Genomic DNA, 22,001 nt, shown 5'->3' on the forward strand with positions numbered 1-22,001 from the left:
GGCATTTATAGATATTATCTTACTTAATGCTCACAATAACCCAATGAAGGAACATTCCTTTAGGGGAGGAAGGTAACACAGAAGTGTGGTTTAAGGCCACACAAGTAACATCATTTACATCTCCCAACTGACAGTTTTTCCTTAGAATACTTAATTTTTAATTTAGGGCTCCACTCTCAATATTTAAATTATATAATTACATTACTAGAGAGCCTCAAATGTTTATTTACAAATATTAAAAGCATTCAAATCATATAGCTTCAAATTGTGCTTCAAAATAAGTTCTGTTAAAGTAGTACATTTCTTAGTCATTTTGTGGCTTATTGCGCTTCCTGTAACAGCTATTGATAAACTTCCTCTGTTCTACAGAAACCATTTCAGGGTGCTACAGGAACACTTTTAATCTGAATTGAATCACCTCTTTTGCTTTCTTAGCCAAATCAACAACATGTCCTGTCAGAACAACAATTTAGCGTTCTGCAAAAGAAGTTAGCAGGTAAGACAAATTTCACACCCAGGCCATTTGGTTTGATTTTTGCTTATATAAAATTTATTTTAAAACCCCAAATATCATTTGTGTTTTATACTTAAATTTAACTCTTGATCGTTTAAAGATGTCTATAACAGGTTTTTGTGGTTTTGCTGCATGGAGTTAAAAATATTCAATGTTGAGCTTGCCTTAGAGAAGGATTATCAACTAGGTTTTTATACTATAAGCCCTTTGAAGTTTATTCAATAAAAATATTCATTAATTTTACTCTTGTAATTAAAAGAAATAAACTATAGTCATGGCAGATAAAGCTAAGGGTTAAAAAAACCCTAGATTCTATGGTTTATGACTGAATTTATAACCTCCAAAATACTGTTCAAAATTCTAGGGGTTGGGGTGTATTATATATAGCATTTTCCTGATATTCCTGAGACCCTGGTTTGATCTCCAGCATCACAAAGAAAAAAAAAAAATCAAAGAAAAATAAATTGCTTTTTATAAAATTTTTTTATCCATAATATAATCTACAGATTTTTAAAAATTCCCTTTAGTTTCTATAGTAAGAATGGTTACCTTTACCTTCACTTAATTTAAAAAGAAGCAAAAAGAAATTAGATAATTATCATTGTTTTATTTTTATGCAAATAGAATTTTATGTTTAAGAATAATGACATAAAAACACAGTTCACTTTAAAAGCTCCCTGAGACAAAAATGTTATAAAATGTGTATGCATATATTCCCATTATCTACACATTCTTACCTGATCCCTTAGTAAAGAGTGTAAGATACAGGTAAAAAACAACCACAGAAAACAGTTACTATACATAAAAGATGTTCACTCTGTTAGTAAACTAGGCAATGAGAAAGTAAATTTATCTTCTAAAAAATTACAAAGAGTTTACACAGATCTGCAATTTCAAGGAATAATAAACTCATAGTGGGTTATAACCTTTTTTAATACTTAAGACTTTCTTTTATAGCAGTCCATTTTGGATTTCTTAAAAGTAATATAAGAAATAGTTTAAGAAATAGTTATATTTCTTTTTTTTTTTAAGAGTTGAAATGGAAACACGTTTTTTTTTTTTTATTTTTTAAATTTTTTTTCATTTTTCTTTTATTATTTATATGAGCATACAAGGCTTGGTTCATTTCTCCCCCCTGCCCCCACCCCCTCCCTTACCACCCACTCCGCCCCCTCCCTCTCCTCCCCCCCGCCTCAATACCCAGCAGAAACTATTTTGCCCTTAAGAAATAGTTATATTTCTTATAGAAGTTAGAGAATATGTTCTTTTTTAGATAAGACTTGCCTAAAAAAGGGTTCATTTCAAATTTAAAGTTTAACAGTGTTTATTTTCAACTAATTCCTATATAATCCTACTTAGAATTATCAATTCTGAATAAGTTTGAATTTGCTAAACATAAAATCTGGTAACTGTCAATGTTCAATCTTTAAAAAATAAAAAAAAAGAAATATCAAGGTTTTTCAGTAGACTTAGTAAATATGTCAGCTTACATGCTAACCATTCAAAACTCACTTAACTGTTCTCATAGAATTATAACATCATAAGCTTTCTTTTCCTATCCTTTAACATATCAGTTACCAGGCAGCTTTTACATCGCTTTGCTTTATAAAGCATTTCTATTTCATAATTTTTCTATGAAAGCAAGGATTCCGGTACAAGACTGACATGGTTGCTATATTCTATGTAAGTGCCACTAGTCAGAGCTGTGACACTTTGCTAAGTTACCCAACTTCTGTCTCAGTTTCCTTATCTGTTTGATGAAAATATGAACACTCAAGTCATTAAAATAGGATAGTGCCTAGCATTTATTGGATGGCCAGTAAATGGCAGCTATTATTATAAGTAAAATATGGTCATAAACTACTACTTACCATTGTTCAAAATCAGTTTCCCTTTCCGCTCTTCTTCAAAATATAGAATTGCTTTTTTCTTCTTTTGGTGGTTTCAAAACTTCACTAGTTGGAGATAATACTACTACTAAATTTTAACCTATTATATTTGTACTATAACTTTTATTATATCACAAATAACTGGACTACAGATAAAATTTTTGATACAGCTGTCTATATTTGGCCTTTTGCATAGGATATGTTCTCCAAATCTTACTGATTCCCTTTAAAGACAATGACATATTTCTTATCATATCCAACCTAACAACAATTTTACCTTTTTTTTTTTTTTCTTCTTCTTCTCAATGCTGGAGATTGAACTCAGGGCCTTAGGCATGATAGGCAAGTGTTCTACCACAGAACTCCATTCCTAACAGCATCCATGTTAAATTCTGGACCCTTTATAAACTTAAATATTATGTTTATGAATGAGAACCCCTGTTTCACTATAACTGTGTTTAAAATGCCTATTAGTTAAAATGGTTTACATTTTTTCCTCTTCTGTAAGAAATTTTAAATATTCAGGAAAAGCAAAGGATGAAAATCACAGATTTAAACTTCAAATGCCAGTAAGATACAATGAGTAAGGCATTAGTACATGAAGGATGACAAATCTGAGGTTTGCCTGATCAGAAGATTAAAGGATTTCTAGAGAAGTCCCACATAGACTGTATGTAAGTTCTTTGGAGGAGTTAGAGAGAAAGAGAGAAAGGAGGGGTGGTGAGGAGGAGGAGGGAGGGAGGGAGGAAGAAAGGGAAAAAGAGAGAGAGGAAGGGAAGATGGGAAAGAGGGAAGGAGAGGCTGGAATGAAATAGTGACTTAAAGAGTATGGCTCATTCACTGAAGCCTCCAGCTTGGACAGACAGCTCCTCTTTGCTAGTTCCCTGTACCCATAAACACAGGGCAGTGACAGGGAGTAGCATTTTATGGCTGTTTCTTACATTCATTTCAGTCTTCTCCCCTAACTTAATTTTACCCAGTTCAATCCTCTATAGTAACTTCTTGCTAATTACATGACTATTTATTAACTTTTCAGCTTTTCAATACCTTTTTGTAGTCAGTTGATCTTTCCATATATTTATTGCTTCCTATAAATTGCTTCATTTTTCTCATGTTATTTGTATTTCTTTGCATTCCCTTTTATCTTACTCTAAATTTTCATCTTTTCTATTTCCATATTAGTTTTTCCTACTACCTTGTTTCTGTGCAGAAACAATGTGTACTCCAGGTACATACTACTTACTTAAAAACATGTATGTTAAATAATTTTCTGCCCTGTTTTTTTTTCACTATTCTATCACAGCCCCCCCCCTTCTTTTTTTTTTTTTTTTTTATGAGACTAGGGTTTAAACTCAAGGTTTCATGCTTGAAAAACAGGCACTCTGCTGCTTGAGCCATACCTCCAGGCCATTTTGCTCAGGTTATTTTGGAGGTGGGGGTCTCTCAAACTATTTACCTGGGCTGACCTTGAACCTGATTCTCCTGATCTCAGCCTCCCAAGCAGTGCTTAGCTTCCTGTAAGTCTTGATGTTTCTTTTTTGGACTATTCTGAATTGCTATAGTAAGATTCTAACAGATTCCAGTATTCTGATCCTAGGAGGGTAAACACCAAACTGAAGAGTGGGAGAAAGTGGCAGGATAGTTCAAAAATGGAATCTGGTTTTAACACTGCTGTAATCCTGAATTGACAAGTGAAAATCTCACACTAAGGTTCCTGCTGAACCTTCCCAAACTGATCTTACAAATTAAACTGGGTTTACAATTGTTCCTGTTTGGGCTGTTTTCTCCTCTATTTCCCTTTTCAGTTAACTAAAAAGAGGAACCGTACAGTTTCTTTATTTTAAGCAAAGTCACAAAAGAGGAAATATGTTTGGCTGAAGACAATTCATAAGCTATATATTCTGTTGCTTTGGAAAGCATTTTCTAAAAACTTAAAAAGTAAAACTGAAGAATATTTTCTAACAAAGCCTTTTTTGGTAAGGTATAAAAATAGTGGGTTGGAACTACATGGGTGATGATTTAATTCCTGTATCTATGCCAGAAAGTTTCAAAATTTTCCCTTTTAAACATTTTGCAAAATGGATTTAAAAAACAAAACAAAACAGAATTTACTGAGCCAGGCGTGGTAGTACCTTCCTCTAATCCTAGCACTCAGATAGCTGAGGCAAGAGGATTGAAAATTCAAGGCCAGCTTGGGCTACAAAGCAAGTTCCAGGTCAGCCTGGGTTATACAGCAAGATCCTATCTCAGAAACAAAATAACAGCTGGGCACTGGTGGCTCATGACTGTAACCCTAACTGCTCAGGAGGCAAAGACCAGGAGGATCACAGTTTAAAGCCAGCCCAGGCAAACAGTTCCTGAGATCGTATCTTGTAAAAACCCTTCACAAAAATGGGCTGGTGTAGTGGCTCAAGGTGTAGGCTCTGAGTTCAAGCCCCAGTACTACACACACACCCACACCCCCCACACACACACCCCCACCCCCACCACTACCACTACAACAAAAAAACCAGAATTATCCAGAATTATTAGAATTACTGAGTTAGATTTTGCTTTTTCTGCTTATATTCTTTTAGAAGTTTTTGTTTTGTTTATTTTTGTTAGTACTGGGATTTGAATTTAGGGCCCTGGCTAGCTAGGCAAGTGCTCTTGCCTAGCCCCTAGCCCTTTCTGCTTTATTTATTTTTCAGATACAGTCTCAGGATAGTCTCAGACTGTGATCCTCCAAGCTCTGCTTCCCAAGTAGCTAAGATTACATGTTTGAGTTACCATGCTCTATATATTCTGCTAGAAGTCTTAACAAAAAGAAGAAAAAGTGAAATGGAAAGGAACCAAGTGGCCCAATATAGGGTAAATGTTTACTGAGCTCCTAATATAGAAGGTTTTTTTGCTGCAGAGGCATCAAAATGTAAAAACAAGAGGTAGTGTGGGTAGAAATAAGAATGTTGGCTCTGGTGTCTGATGATCCTTGGCACAAAATCTCAGGCTGTCACTAATTGTGATATAACATTGGGCACATAGCATAACTCATTTCAATTATCTATCTGTGTATCAAGGAGCTATTCCTCACAAAGCCATTTAAAGGTTACATGAAATAAAGTACATAAAACACCTGGGATGGTATGATACAAAAATATGTTCTAGATAAGTATTTTTCTTTATTTCTTTCTGCCTTCTTCCAAATTCTGTATTATCTTGTCTGAGGAGATGGGAATAATGAAAAGAAAATGTGAAAAGCCAAGTTAATAAAAAGTAAAATTATTTAAGAGGCTAGAAGTGAGTGAGGTACCATGAAGAATCATCTAAACAACTATACAGACAGTAAGAGTTGGGTAGATTTAGCAAATAGTTGATGTCTTGGGCTGTAATTAGTCACAGAGAGCTTGGTTCAAGAAGGAGAATTCAACTAAGGTCTGTAAGGTTCAGACAGGCAGTCTGAAGGAGGAAGAGAGTGGATTTGAGAGAAAAAAAAAAGAACACATTCTAAGAAGGTGAAAAAAACCCAGCATAATTAAAAATGTATAGGGAGAAAAATGTGTGTTTGAAAAGTATACAAGGAGGAAAACTCAGCTTAGTTTCATCTCAATAGTAATGGGAAACCTTCAAGCAAAGGAGTAGTAGCCAGATGATGTATGTTTTTAAGAATAATTTATCAGTAGTGGGTTGGAGAACTATTGTGAAGTTTAAATATAAAGGACTAGAGAGAAAATACAAAAGAAGAGAGACAACAAGGAAAATAACCATATATCTTTTTCTACTAAAATAGGGTCATTCTGGGCTAGGGGGTGGGGATTGATTCAAGTGGGAGAGCACTTGTTTATCAAGTACAAAGCCCTGAGTACAAATCCAAGTACCACTTTAAAAAAAAAAAGAAAAGAAAAGAAAAACCTTAAAATAGGGACATTTTGGTATAGGCCTGTAATTCCAGCACTGGGAGTCTGAAGCAAGCGGATCAAGAATTTGAGGCCAGCCTGGACAACATGGTGAGTTCAAGGCTAGCTTGGGCTACATAGCAAGACTGTCTCAAAAACCCAAAGTACCCCCTCCCCTCAAAAACCAAAAACAAAAAAGGGGAAGGGGGCTCATTTGATCATCACTGTTCTATTAGCAGTAGAGGGGTAATAGTGAAAACTACTCAATATGGTGAAAAGTCTTATTTTCAGAACCTTTTACTGTACCTTGCAACAGAACATCAAATGTCTCTTAGATAAGCCTATGAATCATAGATAAACTGTAGTTTCTAATCATACACACCAGGATCTAACACTCTTAAGATTTCCCTTTCCCTAATGTTAAGAAATAACTGATATTTACCATTGTGTGTGGTGAAGTGCAAAGCAAGTATACTCAGTGCTAAAGTTGCACTTTAGAAATAAGGCAGTTGAGAACGAGAGAGATTAAGTGGCTGGTTCTCAGGATCAGATAGGTAGTCAGGTGGCAGAAGTAGAACCTAACTCTTAAAATTTTAGCATCTGCTACAGTTTTAGCCTTACCTGCCAAACTTCCACATGTCCCCTTTTTCCATGCCTATATGTTCTTCCTGGGTGGTTAGTTCTTACAGACCTTTTAAGATTCAGTTCCAGTTTAACTCTCTGGGAAATTGTCCCTAACTAGATTAGTTTCTCTATGCATCTCTTGAATATGTTTGTGAGGAAACATAAAAAATTATTGTAATAATTTCTTTCCTGTGTTTCTATTACAAGAATTTGGAACACTTGAAGGCAACAACTTTCTTTAAACCTAGAATAGAGCCTGACATAATGATGGTGCTGACATGAATGAAAGTAGCAGCAGGTTTGTGTGACCAGTGGATAAGACTGACTTGACCAGACTCAGAGGTCATTCTAGGATTTTGAGTCTAGGACTTTGAGTTGAACTAACTCCTTTAAAAATATGGGATCCTAAAACAAAAACAAAAACAAAAAAAAGAAAGAAAGAAAAAGAAAAAATGGGATCCTTACCATAAGGACATAGTGCTAGACACCACTTAAAATGCATCTCATTTTAAATGTGCCAAATTTACTGACAGTGGGATAGAGACATGGAGTATCCACTAAGAAGATATTATTAATGGGATTAGAACAAAGGAGATTTGGGTTGGACATGCAGGTTGTGGAGTTATACATAAAGGTGAGAACTGAAATTTTATAGAATCATCAAGAACAAAGAAAAGTAGATAAGGGTGAGGACTAGATATCAAGTAACTACATTTAGGAAGCAGGAGAAAAAGAGGAGCTAGTGAAAGTGACTTAAAAGGAAGGCTACATTACAAAGAACTACTCAAACATTAGTGAAGGAATAGTCAATATTGTCAAATGTGGTGAAGAGAGAAAAAAAGAGAAGAAAGTAAAAACAAAAGGATTAAGATAACAGATGGTCACTGGTGTTCTTCAACACAGCAGAATCAATTCATGTCTAGGAATAGAGTGACTAGCAGAGAGCACATGGACCCAGGATATTGAGCCTATGCACTTGAGAAATTTGATGAGAGATGGGGTAGAATGTGAGGAAGCTAGAGGGGCAGCATGGGTCCCTTACAGACCTTACAAAAGAATTAAGAGAGCTCACTACCCAAGAGGTTCAAATGCTGTATGATGAGTTAGAGTATATTTAAGAATTGTTAATAGTACCTACTGTGAGTGCCAAGTGTAATTAGAATAATAAATGGTAATCAGATGCCTACAAGCTTTATGCTAGGCATTGTAATGTAAAGTCAAATGTAACTTGACACCAAATGATACCTGTCTTTCTTTCTTTCTTTTTGCAGTACCGGGGTTTGATTGAATTCAGGGCCTCAAGCTTGTTAGGCAGGTGCTCTACCACTTGAGCCACTCCGCCTCTTTCTTTCTTTTATTGTAAAACCACTGATAAGGAGGAAACATTCTAAAATGGATCCCAAATATTTCATCATAATTTTGTTTTTTGAATACCTGAACAATACATTTTTCTCAGAGACAGAGGCAATTATAACAGAAAAGCAGCCACAGTCTACTTTATTTACATCATCAGTACCAACTAATTCTCAAAACAGAACAGAGAATCCTTTGGGTCAACCAGTACAATTCAACACCATTTCTTCTGGACAACCAATATCATCTGCCAGAATCACTGATGAACAACCAACACCAGCTGTTTATGTTTCTTCTGGAAAACCAATAACCCACATTTCTTCTGGATCATCTGCCTATAACATCACCAGACAACCAATACCAATAGTCAATGCCTCTTTCCCACGAACAGCGCTACCTGTGTTCACCTCTGCCAGACAACTACCACCTTCTACTCATACTCCTATGAGACAAACACGACCACCACTTCTCTATACTTCCCCTAAACAACCACCATTACTTGTTCATAACTCTTCTGAAAGACCAGTACTACTGACGGTTCACAATCTATCCACACAGCCAACATCAACTGTTTATTTACCCAGGACTGTCAATTTATCTAGGATTACATCAGAATTCATCACAGAACCTACCAGTAGTGAAAGAATTCCACATAAAACCAATTATAATGCAACAGCTGCTATATTAATTGGTGTAATTCTGATTTCTATGTTGTTGGCTATATTTATGATCATACTATGGAAATGTTTGAAAAAACCAGTTTTAAATGATCAAAATTGGGCAGGAAGGTCTCCATTTGCTGATGGAGAAACTCCTGACATATGTATGGATAACATTAGAGAAAATGAAGTTCCCACAAAACGTACATCAATTGTTTCACTTATGACCTGGAAACCAAGTAAAAGCACACTTTTAGCAGATGATTTAGAAGTTAAGTTGTTTGAATCAAGTGAAAACATTGAAGATCCTAATAATCCCAAAAAAGAGAAAATAAAAGATCAAGTAAATGGTACATCAGAGGATAGTGCTGGTGGATCAACAATCGGTACAGCTGTTTCTTCTTCAGATGATGCAGATCTGCCTCTGCCACCTTCCCTTCTTGCTTTAGGACAGGAGAGTAACCAATCCGATCAACCCACAATGATAATTGTACCTCCTCTTCCTCATGATTCTGCCAATTTCCACCCATCTCTGGACAGTCTAAATCAAGCCTGTGAAGATCATAATTCTGAAATTAAACAGCCATTTCCACCACATTCTGACTCACTTAACTTGCCCCTGCCACCAGTAGATTTTATAAAAAATGAAGAAAATTTCAACAGTGAGATCCAATGTCAGGAGTTCCCTATTCCTCCTGACTCTGATCAAGATCTTAATGAGTCCTTGCCACCACCACCTGCAGAACTATTATAACAACTTGCTTTTTGGCCAATCTTCCATCTATAAATGACTCCTTCATCTATAAATGACTTCTTCTTTTATTGTTGTTCATGTGATAAATGATATAAAATAAGCAGTGGCAGTCAGTTTTGATTTTTATTCAAACTACCTAAAATCTGTTTAAAGCCCATGTGCACAAGCAGAATTAAAAAAAAATGTTAACAGTGATATATTTACTAGCTATAGTACCTATCTTTAAAGCACAGTACATTTTACATATATGGATGGTGTATATATCAACAACCATTTTGGAAACAAGCAATCTACATATACTTATTACTACCCAATAAAATTTCCCCCAAAAAGCTGTATATAAACTTATCTTAAACACAGTTTTATTTTTCCACCTCAAAGTTTGGTATGGGGAGGAATAAGAGACTAAATATACACTCCAAGTCTTAAATTAATACCTCTTGCTAAATAAATATTCCAAATTTATGGGAATGTGATCTTAAAATGTATGTTTGAAGAAAGAGAAATTTCCCTTTTTGATCTCACTGACAATAGTAAACATATTAAAACATCAAACCAGTGGGCTGGGTTGGGGACATTTACTCTGAAAAAAGTATAAGCACACATCATAAAATGTTAACATTTCCTATCATGCTGGGAGAGCACAAATTTTCTAAAATTAGACTATTTAAAAAATTCCTTCTTTATATGCTTTAAGCACCCAAACAAAATGAAGTCTTATAAAGGAAGCAAGGAACTTTCTGTCATTATAAGTTTAAGCTTGTTCTTAAAGTTTTTTTTTTTTTTTTAAAGTCCTGGGGCTTGAACTTATGGCCTACACCTTAAGTCACTCAACCAGCCACTTTTTGTGAAGGTTGTTTTTGGAATAGGGTCTCACGAACTATTTGCCCAGGCTGGCTTCGAAGCGTGATCCTCCTATCTGTGCCTCCTGAGTACCTAAGATTATAGGCATGAGCCACTAAAATGACAATTTCCATAACTAAATTTTAAATTTCCATTAATCCATAATTTGACAACTGATACCAGAATAGGGCTGGAATTGACCTTTGTTAAAGTGGAGGCAGACAGTGGGCCTATACTTGTAGAGATGCCAGCCTTTATCTACAGAAGTGCTCCTTGCTTAACAAGTGCTCCTTGCTTAATATGCTCCTTGCATATTTTTCCTTCTTATTCCTACCTTAACTCCAGAAGAAAGAGTCAGTTAGAATGAAATGTGGTAACCATACTGGTGGATTAGCCTTGGAGAACCTCTCATAGTTAAGGGATTTTCAGAATGGAAAACAGTACGTATTTGTAGCACTAGTGTTCAAGAAACTAACAAAGCTTCATTTGTAAGAAATACCAGCAGGCTTTTGAACACTGGAACTTTACTTACAATGCTTGTTCATAAATCTTCCAAGCTATCCCTGGCAGTGAACATTTTTTATCTGCAGAAGCACTTCTTTGGGCTACTTATTTTTCCCAAATAAGCATGTTTATCATCATATAACATTATTTCTCTTCTGTCTTCCATGTTTAAAATATTTCTTTCACGTGCTTTTCAAACTTAGCACTTTCAGCAGTAATCAGGAGTTTGAGAATTTCTTGTTATTCTTTGTAATTCTAAGCATTTTAGTTAGGGTAAACAAAATGCCTTGAATCATCAAAACCCCTCTCATTTCATATATGAGTTATCTAAAGGGCTTGTTCCACATTTTTGCTCCTTCTTTCCTGACCTCTTGAAGGATAAAATAGGAGCTGATGGCTGGTCATACTCTTGTCTGATTTCTTCAAACACCACTGGCAGTTTTTCTTCTGTTTTTTTTGTACAACAGAAGAACAAATTACTGCCAGCAGCTGGATTGTTTTTTAATTCTCTGCAGGGGGGAAAATAACTCACATTTACTATATGCAATTTTTCCCTACTGAGGTCAGCAGAAGCTGAGTAGTCAAACAGCGGCAATCCATGCTTAATCGGCAGGAAGAAATGGAACTAATAAAAGAAATAAAGGAGAAAAGAAACTGCTGGAGCAAAGAAAAACCTAAAGAAAAGATGAAAGAATTAGGATCCAGAAGAGTGAGTTTATGTCAAGGATACACTAAAAGGACAAGGTACTTGGGAATAAAAGGTGGACCAAACTTCAGACCACATACCAGTGGTGCTCTTACCAGATCTGCATTAACCAGATTCAGAAACAACCCTGAAGACCATCTTAATTAAACTCCTTTGTTTGTTACCTGCTGAGAAAATAGCACTAGAGAAAGCAAGTGACTTGTTTAGAAATAGTACCAAAAACTGAATTTGCTTCCTGATTCCTGGTCTAATTAATACTCTTCACTGATAAAGAACCAAAAAGTGCCTATGCACTAAAACATACATATATCACACAAGTATTCTATCTGGTATGTAGGGCACACAATGAATCAGATGAGAGTGGCCGTTAATTATTACTATTTTAAATTCTGATAAAAAACAAAGTAGTGAAATATTTGGGCACCTGTACTTAAAACACTGTGGTATGGGTATATGATAAACAAACAGATCAATGAAAAGAAAAGAAAGTTTAGAAATACACTCAAATACCAAGTCAGTGGGAATAAGTGTTGGGACGAGTGGATAGACATTTGGAAAAAGATAAAATTGGATCCACATTTCACACTACATTAGAATAAACACCAAGTAGACCAGAAAGCTAAATATAGGGCATGAAATTATACATGAAATATAAGAAAATATGACTAAATTATTTTATAATCTGATAAGGGGAAAACATCTTCCTAGCTGAGAGTCAAAATCTAGACACAATAAAAAGAAAACTCAATCATATGAAACTTATAAAGGTTTTTTTTAAAAAAGCCCAAAATAACCCCCATAAAGTCAAAAGACAAATGCAAAATAGAAGAAAATAAGAAAATAACTGCAACTTTAATCAAGACAAAGTGCTAATACCTAAAATTTAACAGGCTCCTAAATGGGGGGGGGGGTGACAACAATAAATATGTGCAAAACATAAAGAGGTCACAGAGTAAAAACTGTTAAGTTAAAACGAATGTGAAGATATAAAACCTCCCTTATACTTAGATGCATGAGAAATTACAGTGAGATGCTGCTTACCTATAGGACTGATATAAATCTAAAAGTTCAACTACAAAGTCTATGAGTCTATACAATCCTAGATACACTGCTAGTATTTACTGGACTGCAAAATAGTATAGCCTACAGACAATACTTTAGTAGTATCTCAGAAAATTTCAAAAGCATTCTTACCTTTTTACCCAGCAATACTACTTCTAAGAATCTTTTAAAAGACTTACTGGTAAAAATATGAAATTATCCAGACACAAGGATATTTGCTTAGCATTATTTGTAGTAACAAAAGTATGGAAATAATTCAGGTGCTTACCAACAAAGGATTGGTCAAATAAACCACAGTACATTTACAAAAGGAGTACTATGCTTTATGAAATGAGTAAGACAGATACCTATCTACTGAGATGGAGTGATCTTCAAGATACATTAAGAAAAAAAAAGAACAAGATATAGAATACATATAGTATACAATCTTTTATATAAAAAGGGGAATAAAAAATACAATACACATATATTTTTATATGCTTACAAAGAAAAATACTACTTAAGATACACTAAGAATTAATATAAATAGTTAGGAATAGGAAGAGAAAGAAAATAGGATGGAGGGACCAGAGAAACAAGATTTCTCTGAATATACATTGTTACGTAATTTTGAGCAATCCCTAAAACCTAAAAACTGAAAAAAATGCACTTCATTTTGTGTCAAGTAGGTGACAAACAGAAAAAGAATTATTTAGAATTGCATTAGAACACAGAGATAACAACTCCTAAAAACTGAAAAAAAAATGCACTTAATTTTATGTCAAGTAGGTGACAGAAAAGAATTATTTAGAATTGTGTTAGAACACAGAGCTAAATATTCTAATATCAGAGCTGCAAAGAAATCTTTAACTCTATTCAGTCGTCTGTAATCTATTTGTGGCAATACTGGTGTTATTTTGAAACTATTGTGAGATGATGTAAATAGGTAATTATGTTAATCTTTTTAGGGTTCATTTATAGGAAATAGGGGCAACAGATGAGCAAGTTAAATCTTTCCAAGGAAGCAAACAGATAAATTCAGAATGAGGGACATTCTAGAGAACATATGGAGAAAGGAAAAGGAAAAAAAAAAAAAAGGAATAAGGAAGTGAGTAAAGACACTGATCCATTTGGATTTTGATATGATAATTTCTATTTTGTCAGTTCTTTCATAAAATAAAAATATTTCTTGAATATTTTATTGAGTACTCCTTGTTATTTCCAGCAGTAAATTCAATCTTAACAGCTAATTATATTACAGGTTGAACATCCTTAATCTGAAAATCTGAAATTGTATCAGCACTCAAAAAGTTTTGGATTTCAGATTTTCAGATAAGAGATGTCCAATTGGTAAAAATCTATGTACATATTCCAAAATCCAAAAACTCTGAAAACTGAAACATTTCTGATCGCAAGCATTTTGGATAAGGGATACTCAACCTGTATCAACAATAAACAGTACTTTAGTTCTTAATTATTCAAGACAATGTTATCAACAAGAAATGAAGGAAAACTGGAACTAGTGACTAAAATGGGATAACCACTGCCAAGCAGGTGGTTTGTACTATCTTTCACAATGCTGGGGTAATAGATCCTAGGGACACGATAGAATATGTTAATTAATGAATTAATGTTTATCTAGTTGCCCAAATATATGCAATTCTTGACCTTGGCAGACTTATCTAAAATAAAATTAATGTGTCTGAATAGTATCTAAGCTAAGTTGTAAGTCTCTATAATTTAATTTTTTTTTGGTAATAACAAAATACAATTGTTTTATTTCATGAGAATTTCTAAAAGTATAAGAACAGATTACTGTAATTTAAATATAATGAAATGGTTCCCCTTTTGCTTTCTGAGAATTTCACAGCAATCTTTGAATAGTATGAAGCAATATGTTATGTCCCCAAACTTGAAATGAGAGATGCTGTCACTCTTTATTATTGTATTAGAATTTTACATATGCAGGAGAATCTAATCTTGATACAGACTAAACCCAAATTCATTCAAATCCACTAATGGGAATGGGCACCCCTACTTCCACACTGGTGTAACAAGGCTTCCTAAAATTAAAGGGAGAAATTTAAGCGTCCGGTAAATGGTCCTTACTCAGATTCTTTAAAGCGTAGTAGTGTACACATGAGCTGGTAGAACTCTTAAATGCCAAAACAACCCATTCTCTATTTTCATAACAATATTTCTGAAGGTAGTATTTTTAACACATTACTTTTAGGCACTATGATTGATGACTGGTTTCTGAAATCCACAGAAAGATTCTACAGTTCAAATGAACCCTCAAAGTAAAGTGGCAATATAGCACCTAATCAATAATAAATATCTAATGTCACAGACTTTAAAAATGTAGACACTTTTCAAGGATCATTAGTTTTATATAAAAGGTGACTCTTGAATATAGTTTCTTTTCTAAGAAAATAAACTACATATTTTAATACAACAAATTCCATTGGGGATACTATTCAAATATTGGTAAATGAAATTTGAGAAAAATTAAGGGATTTAGTAATTAACACAAAGGGATTCTACATACATGTCATGTGGTAGTAATTGCTGGTTTTCAAATGGTGACAGTTTGATAATAAATACACACACCATAACCATGTTTTTTTCCTAAGGTAAATTGGCCATTCTAGAAATTGGACTTGAGTTTTAATAGATTATTTACATAAACATTCTACTAAAAAGTGAGTTAAAGGCTATTATAAATCTGATCTTGTTTTATAAAATTCATGACTAAGGTTTTCTCTTTTATGTATATTATTTCATGTAACTTTAAATTGATCTTTCCTCAAAAAGATAAATATTTAATACTGAAGAAATCACCTGAAATTGATACTGTTAATTCTAAAATATAAAAATCAAATAAAGATCATTCAATGCCAAAAATATTTCTGGAGAAAACAATATACATATCTACATACTATCTAGAGTAAATATGATGAAGAAAAAAATCCTTTCAATTCTAAATACATAAACAATAAAGCATGTTAATTTCACCATTGGAATTGATGGTTAAAATCTGGTTTTTTGGTTCTTTTTTTTTTTTTAATGGTGGTACTGTTCTTTGTGCTTACTTGGCAGGCGCTCTACCATGTGAGCAATACATTCAAGCCCTTTTTGCTCTGATTAGGGTCTTGTTTTTTTGCCTATGCTGGCCTGGACCATGGTTCTCCTATTTTAAGCTTCTCACAATCATTGTGATGACAGGTGCATGCCACCTTGCCCAGTTATTTTCTGTTGAGATAAGATCTTGCAAAATTTCCTTCCTGGGTTGGCCTCGAACCACAATTCTCCCAATCTCAGCCTCCCGAATAGCTTGGTATGACAGGTGTGCACCATTGCAACCAGCAATTGGTTGAGATGGGGTGGTTGCCTAGGCTGGCCTCGAATTGCAATCCTTCTGATCTGAGTCTCCCAAGTAGCTAGGATTATAGGCGTGAGCCACCAGTGCCCACCAAGGTGCTCATTTAAATGTAGCCTATCTTAAGTTTGATCCACATGACTGCAAAAAAATAAAATAAATTACAGCCTAACCTATGTGTAACCTTGGTCAAATGATTTTTTGCATCCTGAAAATAAAGCAGAATTATTATAATTATTTTTGTGCCTCCTAAAAGGAAAATGAAACATTTAAGTGGTTGGTAAGTTTGAAAGCTAATTAAATATAATAATCTCTAGGGTAGGGGAAGAAATAAAAACCAAGGAGATTGTATTGTGACATTTAAAAAGGTGAACATAAAAAAGCAAGTATTAAAAACAGTTAAATTTCTATCTTAGAAATCCATCCATGAGGAAGGCCAAATCCATTTTTAACATGTAAAAAGTATGTAGAGGCATTAAAAAGAATCATTGATTCTTAATGAGGAAAATATTAAAATGTAGAACCCGAGCTCAGAAAAATATAGGAAGATGTAAAGGCCAGCTCATATGTACATGAGGTATTCCATCCCACAGCAAATCTGAGAAACAGAGGTACATTTGAGTCTGTAAGTTAAAAAAAAAAATTGTCCATTTTGTTGCGTGTGCACCTCTTGCAATAAATTTGAGTCAGCACCAATGACAGCTCTGCAGTCCTCCTATGTGGTACTGATCAGGTGGTTGCAGAGCTTCAGCTCACAGCAACACAATGCAGCTGAGCAGGCAAGCACAGCCCCAGCCAGAAACCATTCCGACTCTCCAGAACAAGACGACCTTTAAGCTTCAAGTTTCCTGGAGAAAATGAGATGCTGATGGTGAAGACGACACTATGGTAAGCTGTTACTTAAATCAGTAAAAGACCGATTTGGAATTTTTTCCCTTTTTCTTTTCTTAAAGAAAGAGACAACGTTAGGATTGAATATGTATTCAATAGCAAGTGCATGCACCAAAAATTGCTGCAGTGATAGTTGAGGGTTTTCTTTTTAATGTTTGCTCACTTTACAAACATACACATTGTTTTTTTCTTTATCAGTGATACTGAAATCTACATAAAAATCACTTTATTATGAGGTTTAAAGGTACAGTGTTGGTCTGGATTTTTCAAGGGCCTTTAAATGTTTTTACAAGGATATATTTATGCTAAAAAAGGTGAAATTTCAAAGAATTGTTTTAAATCTAAATAAAATCTCATCCTACACATACATACACACAAAGTCTTAAATACTGCAGATATTAAAAAAAAAAAGCAGACACGACAGCCATTTTTTCCCATCTGAGTAAAAAAAGCATCTTGTCAAAAATAGTAATAGCTAAAGAATACAACTCTTAACGTGTGGGGAAAAATGCCATTTGATCATGTTAAATCTCAGAGAAGATGCTTAAGAGATACAATGAAAGAAGGGAGAAAATGAAGAAAAAAATGCAGAAGAGAATAGGGGAAGAGTTTCTACCACATAGTCCCAATTGAAGGATTAGGCATTTGGACTATAAATGAAGGGGAGCTTTGTTAGTTTAATCACTGGAACAATTATAAAAGGACTCAACAACAAGGAGGTTTATTGAAATTTTTGCCTAATGCTAACTGACCCATGCAGATGCCTAAATTGTATTTGCATATTAAAAGAAGGGTGTATCTGTTTGTTTCCAGGCTTTGATGGAATATCAGATATTGAAAATGTCTCCCTGCCTGTTCATCCTTCTGTTTCTCACACCTGGTATTTTATGCATTTGTCCTCTCCAATGTATCTGCACAGAGAGGCACAGGCATGTGGACTGTTCAGGCAGAAACTTGACTACATTACCACCTGGACTGCAAGAAAATATTATACATTTAAATCTGTCTTATAACCACTTTACTGATCTGCATAACCAATTAACCCAATATACCAATCTGAGAACCCTGGACATTTCAAACAACAGGCTCGAAAGTCTGCCTGCTCAGTTACCTCGATCTCTCTGGAACATGTCTGCTGCTAACAACAACATTAAACTTCTTGACAAATCTGATACTGCTTATCAGTGGAACCTTAAATATCTGGATGTTTCTAAGAATATGCTGGAAAAGGTTGTCTTGATTAAAAATACCCTAAGAAGTCTTGAGGTTCTCAACCTCAGCAGTAACAAACTATGGACAGTTCCAACCAACATGCCCTCCAAACTACATATCGTGGACCTGTCTAACAATTCCTTGACACAAATCCTCCCAGGAACATTGATAAACCTGACACAGCTCACACATCTGTACTTGCACAACAACAAGTTCACATTCATTCCAGATCAATCTTTTGACCAACTCTTACAGTTGCAAGAGATAACTCTTCATAATAACAGGTGGTCATGTGACCACAAACAAAACATTAGTTACTTATTGAAGTGGATGATGGATACAAATGCTCAAATTATAGGGACTCCTTGTTCTAACCAAATATCATCTCTGAAGGAACATAACATATATCCCACATCTCCTGGATTTACTTCAAGTTTATTCACTGTAAGTGGGATACAGACAGTGGACACCCTTAACTCTCTGAGTATGGTAACTCAACCCAAAGTGACCAAAATACCCAAACAATATCGAACAAAGGAAACAACATTTGGTGTCACACTAAGCAAAGACATCACCACTTTTACTAGCACTGATAAGGCTTTGGTGCCCTATCCAGAAGATACATCCACAGAAATGATCAATTCACATGAAGCAGCAGCTGCAACTCTAACTATTCATCTCCAAGATGGAAAGGTTACAAACACAAGCCTCACTAGCTCAACAAAATCATCCCCAACACCCATGACCCTAAGTATCACTAGTGGTATGCCAAACAATTTCTCTGAAATGCCTCAACAAAGCACAACACTTAACTTACGGAGGGAAGAAACAACTGCAAATGTAAAGACTCAATTACCTTCTGTGGCAAATGCTTGGAAAGTAAATGCTTCGTTTCTCTTAATGCTCAATGCTGTGGTCATGCTGTCTGTCTGAGGGTCTGCATTTTCTGAAACTAATGAAAGCACTCCTCCCTGATGTACAGTTGGGAAAATATGCCCCTATCTAACCAGTGATTCAAGCTATATTAAGTACTCAAGAAGGCCAGTCTTACATTTTTGACTGATGTAAATGAAGTAACTTGTCTTAAATAAAAGAAGTGCACAATGTCTTGGTACTTGCTGCTATTTTATTGTCTTACATAAAACTAACGAGTTTCTTTTTTTAAAAAAATGAAATGTTTTCTTTTTTAAGGCTTTCTTCAGTTTACTGCACAAAATATAAAGCATCTAAACTTTAATATGTATTTTATGTATGTTTACACTGTCAAACATCTGGCAAAAAAAATAAAAGGTCTATGCTCATAACTGTGTCATTTGGCTTTCTAGTCATACCAGTTTATCTAGTTAGTAGAATCAAAATGATCTAACCATTTTTGCTCTAGGGAACCTAGGTAAAGTCTTAAAGGTGAATGAAATTTGGTGGTATCCAAGGATTTTGCCACTAAAGCAAAACTGTGGCTGCTACCCCATGAATGGTTATGCTACATCATTATTTTATACACAAGCCATTAATTGTTTTAAATCTAAATGATGTCCTGCTTCTGAGGGACTCTTGGCTACTTTACAGATTATATAATGGACAAAAGCTCTTCAAAAGGCTAGAAGACACTAGGCCTTGCATTTCAATAAGGAAAATTTAGCTTTGTTTTTGCATTTAAAGAAAGTATAAAAACAAAATAATGAAAAGTTTTAGCTTAAGGACTTGCAAGGGAGAAGTTTCAGTGTGTATTTAATGGATCATTTATTAAAGAAAAACTTAAATATTTACAAAATTAAAATCCTAGTATTAGTGCAAGAAAAAAATCTGCCTCTCATATAATCAGAAATTAGCATCTGATTATGCAAAATTAAAAATAGGGTTAGTTTAAGGATAGAAATCATGGGGTAGCAAACATTTGTGAGCGACAGTGTGGAAAGGAGACAAAGAAGGCAACAAGCGATGGAATTCATTTGGTGCTACAACCAGGTAATGGACCCAATAAAGCAAAATGAGGATTAGGGCTAGGCATGGGACAGATTTCAGACTCCAAATCCAGCTGTACCAGCCTCCAACTACAAGAAGAGCACTGAGAATTTTTGACAAATATAAAAGTACAACACCTTATGAATTAGTGATAAACCTAAAAAATAGTCAAGAATGAGCAAGAGAAGCTGTGGAACAGGCTAGATTAAAATGCAAGATAGCATTCTGAAATGAGTAAGCTACAAATGAGATCTTTAATTTGTGAGACAAAAAGGAAGAGTCTAATTTCGAACATTTCTGGAGTTGGGAAAAGGGCACAGAAAGAAGTTTTTATGCCCCTACTTTTGAAGAAATTTTACAAGTTTGGTCTTCTTTCTTGGCTTAAGAACATTTCTATATAAAGGGAAAGAAAAGTAACAGCTTTCTAATGCCTTTTTTGTTTTTTAACTTGTTCAGGACCAACTTTACAGAAAAATATAGTTTAGCTTCAATAAAACAACTCCTCCCTTAGACACAGTGGCTCCTGCAAATTTTTCTGCCCCAACAAACCTAACTGGCTCACTATATTAGGAGCTACATTAGGTAATCTGACCATGGATGAAAAGGGGACCTTGGAAATGATTTTTAAAATGCATTACCACTCTAAATGGGAATGTTGTTCCCTTTCCCTTTCAAACACTGACCTCATACCTTCCCTATCCATGACAGAGGGTAAATGGTTAGAAAATGCCTATTCTATCACACACTTGTGCCTTGTTTTAAAAACAGATATACAGATAATACGTTCCTTAGTGGTAACTTTGCTGCTGAGGATGCCAAAAAATTAATGTTGCCCTAGAATTCCTATGGATAAAGTAGTTAAGAGGGTAATATTATAAGTAACAAGAAGTATAATTTTAAAAATTGTACTCGGTATAAGCAACACCTATGCAATGTCATTCCTACCAACATGCCTGCAAAATGCAGATGAAAAACTTGATAAATTTACAAGTACAATATATTCCAACTACTCAGACTGTATGTCCTTATAAAGAAGCATTAACTGGTCTTAAAGTAATTAGAAAATACTGCTCTTTAAGGAAATTATATTCTTACCATTATTAAACAGGGCTCATTATTTGCCACTATGATAAGCACAACTGTATTACTGGAATCCATAAACATTTCAAAATGCATTACTCTTCAGTATCTATTCCTCAAGCTCATCAGACACATACATGTATGTATGTATATGTCAACATATATGCTGAATAATGGTAGTTTAACATATGGCCTTTTCAGCTTTACAATGGTGTGAAAGAGTAACAAGCATTATTTTTTACTTTCAGTGCAATATTAAAAAATTGTGAGATATTCAGTATCTTATCGCACAGGATTTTGTTAAATTATTTTGTCAAACTGTAAGCTAATGTGTGTGTTCTGAGCATGTTTAAGGAAGATTAGTCTAGGCTATGATGTTCTGTAGGTTAGGTGCATTAAATACATTTAGACTTAGGATATTTTTTAACTTATGGAGAGTTTATTGAATTGAGCACTGGTGGCTCACCCCTATAATCCTAGGTACTTGGGAGGCACAGATCAGGAGGAATCACAGTTCAAAGCCAGCCTGAAGAAATCGTTCGCAATATACTATCTTGAAAAAAACTAACACAAAAACCAGGCTGATGGAGTGGCTCAAGTAGTAGAATGCCTGCCTAGCAAGTGGAAAGCCCTGAGTTCAAACACCCTAGCATCGTCCCAAAAAATTAAATAAGTAAATAAATAACTTTATTAGTTGAGGAGTGTGTGAAGAGTATGT

General features: G+C 34.6%; 3 protein-coding genes across 12 annotated transcripts in view; 2 read left to right on the forward strand and 1 right to left on the reverse strand.

Moving 5' to 3' along the window:
* Positions 1 to 22,001, reverse strand: part of Nf1 (neurofibromin 1) — a 272,178-nt gene that overhangs the window by 56,223 nt on the left and 193,954 nt on the right. The window lies entirely within an intron of this gene.
* Positions 336 to 9,765, forward strand: Evi2b (ecotropic viral integration site 2B). Its single transcript, XM_020161948.2, has 2 exons — positions 336 to 496; positions 8,171 to 9,765. The coding sequence occupies exon 2, from the start codon at positions 8,292 to 8,294 to the stop codon at positions 9,663 to 9,665; it is 1,374 nt and encodes a 457-aa protein (XP_020017537.2). The 5' UTR covers positions 336 to 496; positions 8,171 to 8,291; the 3' UTR covers positions 9,666 to 9,765.
* Positions 16,857 to 19,349, forward strand: Omg (oligodendrocyte myelin glycoprotein). The gene is made up of 2 exons (XM_020161949.2): positions 16,857 to 17,026; positions 17,843 to 19,349. Exons 1-2 carry the CDS (start codon positions 17,024 to 17,026, stop codon positions 19,172 to 19,174), a joined length of 1,335 nt encoding a protein of 444 aa, XP_020017538.1. The 5' UTR covers positions 16,857 to 17,023; the 3' UTR covers positions 19,175 to 19,349.

This window comes from Castor canadensis, chromosome 11, assembly GCF_047511655.1.
Source record: "Castor canadensis chromosome 11, mCasCan1.hap1v2, whole genome shotgun sequence".
Classification (NCBI taxonomy): domain Eukaryota; kingdom Metazoa; phylum Chordata; class Mammalia; order Rodentia; family Castoridae; genus Castor; species Castor canadensis.

Excerpts from the sequence above, each read along its gene's own strand:
- Evi2b (XM_020161948.2), top strand. The coding sequence starts at position 8,292 with ATGGATCCCAAATATTTCATCATAATTTTGTTTTTTGAATACCTGAAC.